General features: G+C 37.4%; 1 protein-coding gene across 3 annotated transcripts; it reads left to right on the top strand.

The window, feature by feature from the left end:
* Positions 1-2,289: 2,289 nt before the first annotated feature.
* On the top strand, positions 2,290-11,113 carry tom1 (target of myb1 membrane trafficking protein). 3 transcript variants are annotated; one of them, XM_074697521.1, is made up of 16 exons: positions 2,290-2,468; positions 3,521-3,605; positions 3,698-3,776; positions 4,379-4,528; positions 4,655-4,789; positions 4,887-5,021; positions 5,185-5,301; positions 6,548-6,678; positions 6,767-6,809; positions 6,909-7,035; positions 7,127-7,190; positions 7,435-7,504; positions 7,942-8,007; positions 8,416-8,478; positions 9,885-9,924; positions 10,379-11,113. In XM_074697521.1, exons 1-16 carry the CDS (start codon positions 2,417-2,419, stop codon positions 10,471-10,473), a joined length of 1,452 nt encoding a protein of 483 aa, XP_074553622.1. In that variant the 5' UTR covers positions 2,290-2,416; the 3' UTR covers positions 10,474-11,113. The 3 variants fall into 3 exon arrangements, with proteins under 3 accessions (XP_074553622.1, XP_074553623.1, XP_074553624.1); XM_074697523.1 differs by having other exon boundaries at positions 2,304-2,468; positions 6,545-6,678; positions 10,379-11,112; XM_074697522.1 differs by lacking the exon at positions 7,942-8,007 and having other exon boundaries at positions 2,291-2,468; positions 6,545-6,678; positions 10,379-11,112.
* The last annotated feature ends 1,145 nt before the right edge of the window (positions 11,114-12,258 follow it).

Below are 12,258 nucleotides of genomic sequence, written 5' to 3'. Positions count from 1 at the left end.
GAGCACAGAGTCAGCTGAAGACTTTCCTCTCCTGAAATGTGATGTGGTGTGTGATGTTCTCTGAAAGCTGATAAAGGCCGTCACAGCTGGTTGCAGATTAACGGACCAGCACACAGGCGAGGATGTCTCTGCTCTGTGTTTAATTTGCCGGCTGTGAAGACTCATCAGACTGAGCTACACGCTGTGAATAGAGACCAGTTACTGCCGGCCCACTCTAATTGGATGTTAGTTAAAAAGCTGCTTGTTTCTCAGCGTTGGCGCAGACATGTAACAGACTCTGGAAAGGTGATATCATGCTCCACTAATTAAAGACTTTCTGTTTCTTTTGTCCTGTTTTAAGCCACGACTTCTCGGTGTATGAACACCCCAGAGGCTCAAGAGGAAATCAATCTGTCTGTGTGTGTGTGTGTGTGTGTGTGTGTGTGTGTGTGTGTGTGTGTGTGTGTGTGTGTGTGTGTGTGTGTGTGTGTGTGTGTGTGTGTGTGTGTGTGAATCTGCAGGATCAGACCCAAACATAAAATTACAAAGATTATCAGATACATTTAATGTCAGATCATAGACTAAGGATAATAGAGTTTATGAAGTGAGAAATGAAATAAGGCTCAAGATCTTTTCTTGCACTAAACGTCACCATCTGTGATGATAAATCCTCTTTGTTTTCATGTCTTCACACACACACAGTTTCTTTTTAATGAGCAGGAACTTCTCATCTCTGCTGGAGTAAACAGAGGAGCGGATCCCACATAAGCTGTGACAGTGAAAAGTCCATCCTCTGCTGCTAGCTGAACTCTGAGTCAGCGTCTGAGTCACACATCCATCCATTAAAATGAATACATCTCCTGTATCACAGAGAGAAAAGTGTTTGACATTTCCTGGAAAACAGCAGGATAATCTCTGAGTTTGGTAAAAATGATCTAAGAAGAATTCAGATGCATATTTTCAATCTTAAATCAGTTTGATACGAATGACCACATAACATCATCAGGTGCTCATGTTAATCAGGTTTACTGAGGTGCAGGCTGATCCACCTGTTGAAAATTTTTAAACTAGAAGTGCTACTGGAGGAGAGAGGAGGTGCCTAAGTTCCTGACTGTGACTGGACTGTTTAAGAGAAAATAAAGACCGAGTTACAGGAGGATGAGCAACAGAAGGTGACAGTCATGCAACTTTACAGATGCCAACTGCTGTAAACACAGATGAAGAAGAAGAAGAAGAAGAAGAAGAAGAAGAAGAGCCCCCTTGTGGATGAAAAGCATGCAGCACCATAATGGAGATATGCTTAAAAAGTTTAAAGAATTTAGTAAAAAGAAAAACAAAACTTAATGTTACAGTCAACAGAATTTTATTTACACACTGGAGAGGCTATGAGAAGGTATATTATTAATAAAACTTTGTTTAATGGTATCTAGTTTAGTGCTTGTACTGTTCTGGATAAAATTATATAGTTAGATTTATATCGTATTATTAAAGCTAGCTTTTAAATAACTTCTTTAGACTTACTTTAGGAGTCCGTATTGTATTTTGATTAAACCTAAATCTGCCATTCTCTTAATTATCATCCTTTTTTTTGTTTGTTTTGTTTTAAATTTGAATTTCTCTTTATTTATTCAATCTATTTATGCTTTTTATTTCCTAAATCTCATTTTTTCACATCCTCTTAATCTTTTCTGTTTTTTACCTGATGCGATGTCTTCCTACTCCTCTTCTTTCAAATCCCTTCATTTATATATTAATTTAATAATTTATTTTATTTACTTTTAGCTTTGTGTTGATTATTCCACTTACACAGCAGCTTATTTTTGCTTCTACTTTTGTAGGTGCTATAAAAAAAATAAATAAATAAATACAATTGTTAAGAATTATTAATGGTAAATAAAATTATTGTTATTATTATTATTATTATTATTATTATTATTATTATTATTATTATTATCATTATTATTATTATTATTAACCTCAGGGTTCTCAAATGGATGTGTTTCTGTAAAAGTTTTGTACATTTTTTGGTTTTGTCGAATTGCTAAAATAATCTAAAATGTAAATGTATGTAGCCTTCTCTGGAAATTAAAGGAATCTAGCTCAAAAATTCGGTGAGTTATTTCTTCTTAATTAAAATGTGTTGTCACCATTCCCATCTCTTTTATTTTATATTATTTCATGGTGATGGTCATTAATGAAAACCTGGGTGGACTGTAGTGTGAGCTGAGCGCAGGGACACTGAGGGCCTGTGTGTGGAGCACTTTCACAGCTCCAACATCCTCACATCGGCTGCTTTCCCTTTAACGCATGACGCAGCTCAACTGGTGCCCCACTTTGTGTGAGCAGCGGCGGACTGCGGGAGTCTGCGGGATCTGTTGTTGCGTACGGCTCGGCCCGGGGACGACGGTGCTTCGCAGGGCCCTCACCTGCCCTCGACATGGAGTTTTTACTGGGGAATCCGTTCAGCACGCCGGTGGGACAGCGGATCGGTGAGCCCTAACAGTGGGATTAGACGCTCTGCTGATAAACAAATGCTTCAGTCTCCTTTACCGGAGACATCACGCCTCACGCGCTCAAACCTCGCGAGCTTTCTCTCTGTTTGTACCATTCAAATAATACCAGTGCACATGCTTTTGAAGTAATCCCGTTTTTATGTCAAAGAGATAAACCCTTGTTAAATTTAAGGCTGACAGAGAGCTACAGGGCTGTGGTTTGAGTGACGTGTACGGCAAACAATAATCTAGAAGGGGCGGGCCTTAGCTGCCGTGTTATGTGATCTGATTGGCTGTTGCCTTGTCTGTTTATCCTGCCATTAGCTGGGAGGGACGATCAGTGACGGACAACCTCCTGACCTAAATTAGATTCACATTCTGCTCCAGCCTGATGGCTGCTCATGTGTTAGGCTTCACTAAAGGAAATCATTAAAACAAAAGGATTTAAAGGGTTAATCTTGGCAAATGAAGCTTCACTGATTTTTTTATCTACACATCTGCACTCCCCTGTCCAGCCATAGATTCATTATCAACTCATGAAATGGTTTTATGCTTTGTTTAGGAAGACTTTTAGACATTTAGGCAAATTTCAATTTCATTTTCAATTTTTACCTTTTTATTCTTTCAAAAGCACCCACATTTACGCTTGAACAGTATGAACAAGTGGCACATGTATTACCTTTATGCTATAAAACTGAAAAAGCACACACCCAGATTTAATTTAATTGCATAAATAAAACCTCTATGAGTCTGAGGACGTATCCCTGTGGAACACCACCAATAACCATCGATGTGGTTTGGGAACTTATAAGCTGTTTAACAGCTACATGGTTTCATAATTATACATTAATTAATATTACATGAGGACATGTTTTTGATAATCTTTGCACTAGATGAAAAAATATTTTAACCCCTTCTCATTGTGTTCTGTCTTCTTTATCTTTTTGACATTTGTTAAGCTAAAGCTATGGTGTCAGATTTATAAAAATCCAAAGTTAAGTGTACCTGATGTGTTTTATTTAGCAGTATATTTCTGTTATCTTCCTCAGAGAAAGCAACCAGTTCCAGTCTGCCGTCAGAGGACTGGGCCCTCAACATGGAGATCTGTGACATGATCAACAGCTCAGAGGAAGGGTGTGTTTGTGTGTCTTATCTGTCTGCATCAAGAACAAACCAGTCCTCTAGAGGTTTCATGCTCCTGACTGTTGAAAATTCTCTGATTTCAGGCCCAGAGATGGCGTCAGAGCAATAAAGAAAAGGATCGTGGGAAACAAGAACTTCAAGGAGGTTATGTTGGCGCTCACGGTGAGAGTGTTTCCCTGCCTCCCTCTTTACTTACCTCTTGACCTACTTCATGTTTTTGTTAGGAGGGTCAAAAAAGTTTTATATCAGCCTTTGAGACAGAAATGGGAAAGAAATCTGCCTGAAAAATGTTTTTTAAACTCTGATACCACCCTTATTTTGACTTCTATTCACGTAAATCTGTAGTCTTAGTGTTGACCAATCAGGTGTCAGCAGTAAAAACAGTCTGTATGGAGAGAAAAAGACAGATTTTGTAGAATTATGAGGTCAAAGCCAGAATTTTGTGTCTGATCTTAGAATTTTAGAATTGTTCACCAGAAGATTATTTTGTGTTTTAGCTTCATACCGCTGAAGGCAGACAGAGTGAAGCCTCTGTATGACTTACTGTCTACAGTGAAACTAAGACTCACCCCAAACACATGAACAGGCACTCCCTAGGATATAATACATCAGATATTACAATCCAGCCATCTACTGCTGGCACCAGTCTCTACTGAATTTTGAATCAATCTACTAAAAAAAAGTTATTCTAATGCTTTTCTTCAGTTGTTTGACAATGCTGGGTTTCGTCACTCTTTATGTAAAGCGTTAATTTCTGATTTTAGGTCCTGGAAACCTGTGTGAAAAACTGCGGCTACAGATTTCACATCCTGGTTACGACACGAGATTTTGTAGAAGGAGTCCTGGTGCGGTCGATCATCCCCAGAAACAACCCTCCATTAATCCTCCACGACCGAGTGCTGAGCATCGTTCAGGTGAGAAATGCTGAAATACATGTTTGGCAACGCTGCGGCTACACGGAGGGATAAATCAGGGTGTTCCTTCATTGTTGCTGCTGCGGCTCTCAGTGTGTTAATTGTTTGTGGTTTTCTCCGGTGAAGGCGTGGGCCGACGCATTCCGGAGCTCACCTGACCTGACAGGTGTGGTGTCCGTGTATGAAGACCTCAGGAGGAAAGGGCTTGAGTTCCCCATGACAGAACTTGATGGTTACTCACCCGTCCAAGCCCCCAAACAGGTATAAACACATCTGGTGTGACCTCTGCTGGTGATAGGGTGCTTCCTGTCATCTTTGGTCACTTTTCTTTCGGGTCTTTTCTGCACATGCTCACTAGACTCTGCCTGTGAACGGGCCTGCTGTCACTACTCTTCCTGCTGTGGTCCTTTCCTCCAAACATCCCATCATCCCTCCACACACCTCTGAGCTCAAACTGGCCCTGGAAGGATCCGCTGCCTTAACTCCCGTCCAGGTATAATGGATGCTTTCACCCTGAAACTGCAGAGTCACCCTCTTTGTTTAGAGCTGTTTCAGAGCCTCTCTTCCTTCTGTTTACTCTAGCTTTAAATCACTGTGTGCTTTGCCAAGGAGTCATTATGTCCGTGTTGATTCAGACTCTGTTATTGACATTCCAGGTCAAAAAGCTTAAAACAGAGCTGGGAGTGGTTCGCAGCAACCTGACGATGATGTCTGATATGATGAGTCAGCTGGATCCTGTCACGGTGAAACAGGCCGACATGGAGCTGCTGGAGGTAAAAACAAAGACAGACTCTGGAGATTCACCTTTACAGAGCTACATGTGGTGCACAAAGGGACACGCAGGAAAATAATGGGTGGCCCGGGTTCGAAATATAGCCTGTGGCCTCTTTCCTGCATGTCACCCCCACCCTCGCCCTGTATTCTGCTCTATCCACTGTCCTCTCCTATCCGATTAAAGGCATAAAAGACCAAAGTGGAAATAATAATTTAAAAAAAAGGCTTTTTTAATTGACAATCAGGGCTGTTGCCAAAGTTTTCTTTACCAAAAAGATGTTTCTTTTTTAGAGTTGTGTTTTTTTAAGTCTAATTTTAGTATCAGAATTCTAAGTTTGTAAAATATATACATATATATATATATATATATATATATATATATATATATATATATATATACATATATATATATATATATATATATATATATATATATATATATATATATATATATATATATATATATATATATATGTATAAAATCAGAAATCAGATTTTTCATGAAACTCTGACCTTAATCTTTGAAAATTCACTTTTTTAAAATTCCAGCTAGTAGTCCAACTTAAACACTGACAATTTAACTTTTTTCTTAAACAAATTTAGGTTTTTAAGGAAACTTTCATTTGAAAAACTATGACTTTTTCTTGGAGTTATATCTTACTCCATTTTTATGATTTAAAATAATAATAATAATAATAATAATAAAAATAATAATAATAATAATCATTATTGTTATTATTACTATTATTATTGTTGGTGGTGTTGTTGTTATTATTATTATTATCAGTAATAATAATAATAAATGAGTTCTAATATTTTTTCAGATTTCTGACCTTTTTGTAATCAGAATTCTGACTTTAATTAAAGACATTTCACTTTTTTTCAGAATTATGTCTTTTTTTTGTAGGTGTCTCAGAAGTAAATTCAGAATTTTGAAAAAGAGTGAGATTTTCTTTGGCCAAAAAATATTGTGTAGCACCAAGAAGAAAACAAAGGATTTAGACTGAGATCCTTCTTCAGTTAACCGACTGTTAAAATTTTCTCAGGGCTTGCCTTCAATATTTTCCCTCCATGTCTCTTAATAAGCTGAATAATATGTTATATGGTAAAGAACCCCTCCCATCATTCATACTCAGTAACCATGTGTTGCCTTTAACTGATCTGGCTTTGCGTACACCCTGTGCTGCACCTGGCCCCTCAACCCCCCCCACCCACACATTCTCTGTCTGGTTGTGTCATTAGCAGTTATACACAGTATGTAAAGATATGCAGGAGAGGATCGTGAAGATCGTCCCACGACTCAGCGAGGAGAAGCTGATTGAGGAGCTGCTGGAGACCAACGATGAGATGAACACCACCTTCACTCGATACCACAGGTCCACCACAGCAATCATCACAAAACCTTTGTATGTACGACAGGAGGACGGGTCGTTTGATGATTTTATTTTGTTCTGATGTCAACAGGTTTGAGAAGAGATTAACAAACGGTCAAAGCACAGCTCAGAAGGTAAAAACATACATTAGATATGTTCAAATACATTAGGTTTTAGTCTTCTCTATTTTTTTTGTTATAACTCATGGATTTCAAACCTTTTGTGTCCCTCAGAGCCACACCTACGTCAACCTATCAGACCTAGACCTGACCGCAGAGTCTGGGGTCGCTACAATGTCCAGGGAAAGTTCACTGAGCCACTCCAAATCAGACAGTTTGTCGAGTCAGATGGCGAGACTCAGTGAGTACCATTTTCTTCATAACCATTGCAAACATACGGCGTACGTCTGTCTCTTCTCATCATGCTTTATTTGTTCGCCTTCTTCCCTCAGGTACGAGTGAATCAGACGACACATTACAACAGAAAATAAACATCCCGGTTCAACAAGTACAAAGGTAAAGAAAGACCTTCAACGTTTGGTATCAACATTAAAACAGATTTCTTTCCAAGAAATGTACAGCTAGAAGAACATAAAAAGAAGAATTTGAAGGGTTGTATGTCAATAATGAAAACACTATGTTTCTACTCTACGGCTCATGCTTTCTGGGTCACTAAAGATGTTCTTCATCGTTTCACAGTTAATAAACAGATATTTTTTAGGAAGAAGAATTTTAAAAACATGTGAATCTGTGTTTTCAGTGAGCAGAGTGAAGTAGCAGTGGATGGTTTGGCTCAGGCTCAAAACAACAGACTACAAAACCCTGGAAAGGTACGCTTCATGACGCCACATTACATAGATTTACAGAGCTAAAGTCAAGATACCCCTCCCAGCTTTCAGATCTTTAGATCAATAGATAAATGAAGGTTAAAAGTTGGATTATTTAATCTAATATTCTCTTATTAAAGCTTAAACACTGTAAGAATGGTTTATTTGACACCAATCTTTAGTCAGAAACAAAGATTTTATGTGTAACTGTAAAGAACTTACATGAAGGATGTTTGATGAAGAGATGGATAAAGGGTTGGACTGACAGACTGGTGATTGAATATTTCATATATAAGTAAATTGTGGTATGGAGGGCAGAGTTCTGGTCCAGGTTTGGCCTGTTGTTGTGTGTTTGTAGAGAAGAATGAAAGATGGTGTTGATATTTCTTTGTCTCAGTAACTCTTTTCCTCCTCATTCAAACCTGCGTCTGTGCATGAAGGACGGCAGCCCCGCCTCCACCTGCAGCTCCTCTCCAAAATTAGATTGGATGATTAAAAGGGGAATGGTGGGTGTGTGTCCAGAATCTGGTTCTTCATGGTTCCACCTCTCCGCTCCCTGTGTTATCTTGGTTTTGATTCATAGAGTTGCAGTTTATTTTTGCAGTTGTTGCTTTTTTTTTTGGCCTTTTTTGGGTTTATGCTCCAGGTCTTGAACGCTGTGGTCTGCATGCTTGTATTTGTGGCGAAAAATGAGATGTTTTTCGGATCTTGAGTTTACGCTTGTCCCTGTTCAAAGCATGACTGTTTGGGTTGCTCTGTCCCGACACATATAGCTGTCATACCGGCCTTGTTTCGCTTAGACCCACGTGGTTCCTCCTTTTTGTCTCTAGAGGTTTGGTGGCTTTGTTGCATCACCATGACAGTCTTTATATCTCACTGTGCTGACTGTCCTGGATCACTGTGTCCTCCTGTAGATTCCCATCAACCAGTCCAATGTTATGGATGATATCGAGAAGTGGCTCGCGCTGGATGATGAGGTAAAGTTATGGATATATGGAACTAAACTTTATCACTTTGTTGCTGTACTTTTTAAGCATCAAAGTTTTACATCACTTTAGAATAACTCAGGTTTAATCCAACACTTCGTGCATCAGAGGATTTGAACTGAAAAATTAAATACACACTCAAACTCTCCATGACTGAAAAGAGGTGAGGTTGATGCAGGCTTTAAGCCTCCTCACTAACAGAAGAAATATTTTGAACTTAACTCAACTCAACTCAACTCAACTTTATTTATAAAGCACTTAAAAACAACCACAGCTAAAACTGAGTACTGTACATAAAAGTAGTGCAGGGATAAATAAGTCAATAAAACAAATAAATCAATAATACAAAGTTGCAAAAAAATGGTTACAATGTTCTAAATATAATTTTAAACGATGAAACAATTGATAAAAACTAAAACAAACCATAAAACACAAAAACATGAGCAGAGTCTCAAGCTGGGTAAAAAGGCAAAGAATAAACAAACAGTAAAATAAAGAATAAATAAAGAAAAAAAAGAAAGAAATATATTGCACAATGGGCCCATCTGTCAATCAAGTTGGCTATTCCCTTATACAGGCAAATCTTGTAATTAAAAAAAAAATGGATTAGGAACATCTCATTTTTTTACATATTAATACTACAATACTGAAACTTTAATGTTGTAGTTGCATTATATTGATAAAAAATTGCTGTAAAAATTGTTAGTTGTCCTGTTATATTAGTGCAGACTGAAATATTAAGGGTATATTTACGCTAAATTCCTGTTACAATTTGTCATAATGACATATTTTGTTTTGTTGTGTTATCTTGGCTGATTCTCAAACAAGTATTCTAGCGCCATCATCAGGCCAAAATTTGAATTAATCCAGTTCATTAGTTTCACTTCTGCTGTCACTGTTGATTTAAATCGTTACAAAATGGAGCAACAGTTCACCCAAGTGCATTTAGAAAATAGGACACAGTAAAAGTTTCTTTGTCTTTGACAATTAAGCCCACATTGGAACATTCTAGAACTCTGAAGCACATTCTTAATTGCGGAGTGTTGGGAATGTTTCCAACTGTTGGCCATTATAAGTGACCAGGATATTAAATGCATCAAATTTTCATTTTTTTTTACATCCACTTTTTTTTCATCAATGATGGAAAAAATTAAACATTTTCACTATACTCAAATTTTTACATAGACTTATATTGATTATGTCATTTAACCTTAGTCAAAATCCAATTTGTGTCATTCCCTTTTTTTTCCCCTTTCTACCTCAGTAAAGTCATTAAATAAGCCTAACAATGCATTTTAAGTGTATAAAAGTAACTGACTCCACATTTCACACTTACATTGCAGAATTGTTTGTAGAGTCTGAAGCAAAACTGAATTTGTCTTTTCTGTTTGTTACAGTATGATGACTTTGAGGAGTCAGATGGTGTAACCAGTGAAGGTGAGAGTCTTTGCGTTTCCTTATAGATTATTAAACTATTCAGTTTTATAGGTTAACAGAATATGAATAATGAATTAATGTGAAATTTTATCTATACTTGGTTTGTAAATTGTTAAATTTCTGTTGTAAACAGAGCTGTTAGGGCTGAGACACTTAAAGTTTCTCTTATAACTTTCTGCTTTATATAACATAAGGGAAGGTTTGTGTCCCTGACATGTGTATACTGTATTAACAATGTATGTGTAGCATGCTTGTCAATCTGCTCTCTGCTGCCACCTGTAGTCTTTAAGCTGTAGGTGGCAGCAGAGGTAAATTCTGTTGACACCCTCCTCCTTTCATAAACTCCCATCAGTCTATTGTTGTCTCTCTCTTTGTCTCCCTCCTCTTCATCTCAATTTCCTCTCAGACAGATATCTGATGAAGGCTTGTCTCATCTCTTCTCTTTGTTTTGCAGAGTTTGACAGATTCTTGGCAGGAAGAGCAAAAGCAGCCGAGCGTCTGCCGTCCCTGAGCGCCGCCTCACAGGATAACAACCACTCCGAGTCTTAACCAGACGTACCAACAGCACTCATGAAGCTGAGGCTGAGGAGTGGAGCTTCTTTTAAGTTAACGGTTCAATGGCACATTTGACATGGGAATGACACCCCAGGTCTGAGGGAGGATGTGTTAGCTGTGTATTCTACTCTTTATGGGGAACAAAGTGTTTTTTAACGGTTAAGAAAAATGTTACTTGAGCAAGCAGAGATTTTTTTTAGCTTACATTGTTATGAGGGTTTGTCCGTGTGTTGAATGCAAACATTTGCACATTTTCTAAGGTTACATTCCTGCTGTTGTAAGAGAAGCTATTGTTACAGAAACATCTTTTGCTAAATAGACTATGTATTATATTGCTGTAATATATGTTATTGTTAAATATGTGAATGGAAAGCCCCTGTGGACGTAGCACACACTGTAAACTTGTACTTAAGAGAAGCTAATATTGGAATAATCAGATGCATCATTGTTGATGCAGGATGTTGGAGAATATGTGAATTTTTTTACATTCAGCTTCTCTTTTGACGTCTTACTTGAAGTTTAACAGGAAGTGGTGACAGACAGCTGTCAGAAATGAAACTAAAGTCCAACTGTTCTAATCTTAAACTGTGCATTAAGATTTCTTAAAGTGTAATCCAATAAATGGCTTTGCAGGTAAGAAGAACTGCAATTCTTTAAAAATTGGTGTCTGTTTATTGGTAATGGTTTAAGATGGTTTCAAATCTAACACCAAGGTTTGCCCATAGCGCTGCGCTAAAAGGCCTCTAGAGGCCAGGCCAATCAGAGGGAAAGGGGTTTGTGGAGGAGGGAGACAGCAGCTGAAATTAAGTTTTTCAGACAGAGGCTGACATATGAAAACACCAGAGAAATGAGAAAATAACAGAGAGAAAAAAATAGGGATTTTATTGTGCTATAAATTATGTAAAGATACTAAAGGAACCAGAGGGTCACAGTAAAGACTAAAAATAAGTACAATACCCCCTCTTTAAGTCTTAAAAATGTTGCATTCACTGCTTTCTTGTTGTGCTGCATTATTTTGCAGGTTTAGTTGACTGACAGAGCTATTTGTAAAAATGTGGAGGCCACAAGCAGTCATCCATACATTTTACTGACTTCATTTTCCATTGATACATTTTAGCTATGTTATACAGATCTGGGCTTCTCATCAGAGTTGCAAACAGAAAAGGGCTGGATCTGCTTCAATGGGGTTGAAAGTTGCTGTATGGCATGGATATACAGAAAAATTATCCCATTAGCATGAGAAAACAAAGCTGTTACCTCAAGTTTATAAGATAAATATGTCAAGATTTTAGAAAAACACTGAACCTAACACCCAACAATGGGATTTTTTTAAATGAGATTTTAGGGAAAAAATGACCAGATTTAGCACATTTTAGAAAAATAGAATTGTCACACATATGAGATAAAAATTGAATTCTCAAGCAAAAGCAACAGAAATTACCCATCAGGATTACAAGATATTCCAAGATTGTAAGAAAACAACCAGTTATTACATTGCCTTACCACAAAACCAATTCGTTTACCCATAGTGCCAATAATGATAAATAATCACCCAACAATCCAGATTTCACACAACATTAATTTACAGGAAATCCAGGGATTTTTTTCTTGACATAGAAATATAAGTTAGAGTTTCAATATAATGAGCACTATAATGAAAAAAACAACAACAACAAATAAATAAATAAAAATAAAAAAATAAAATAACGGCCCAAGAAGGGACATTTAACGTGAAAGTGTGTCATGCGATAAAATTGTCCGTCGAACACACAAAAATCA

This window comes from Halichoeres trimaculatus, unplaced genomic scaffold (assembly GCF_033239565.1).
Source record: "Halichoeres trimaculatus isolate MK-OKI-2021-1 unplaced genomic scaffold, fHalTri1.1 fHalTri1_scaffold_20, whole genome shotgun sequence".
In the NCBI taxonomy this organism is placed as follows: domain Eukaryota; kingdom Metazoa; phylum Chordata; class Actinopteri; order Labriformes; family Labridae; genus Halichoeres; species Halichoeres trimaculatus.
The sequence above is the reverse complement of the archived record's forward strand: the minus strand, read 5'-3'. Positions and strand labels throughout refer to the sequence as shown.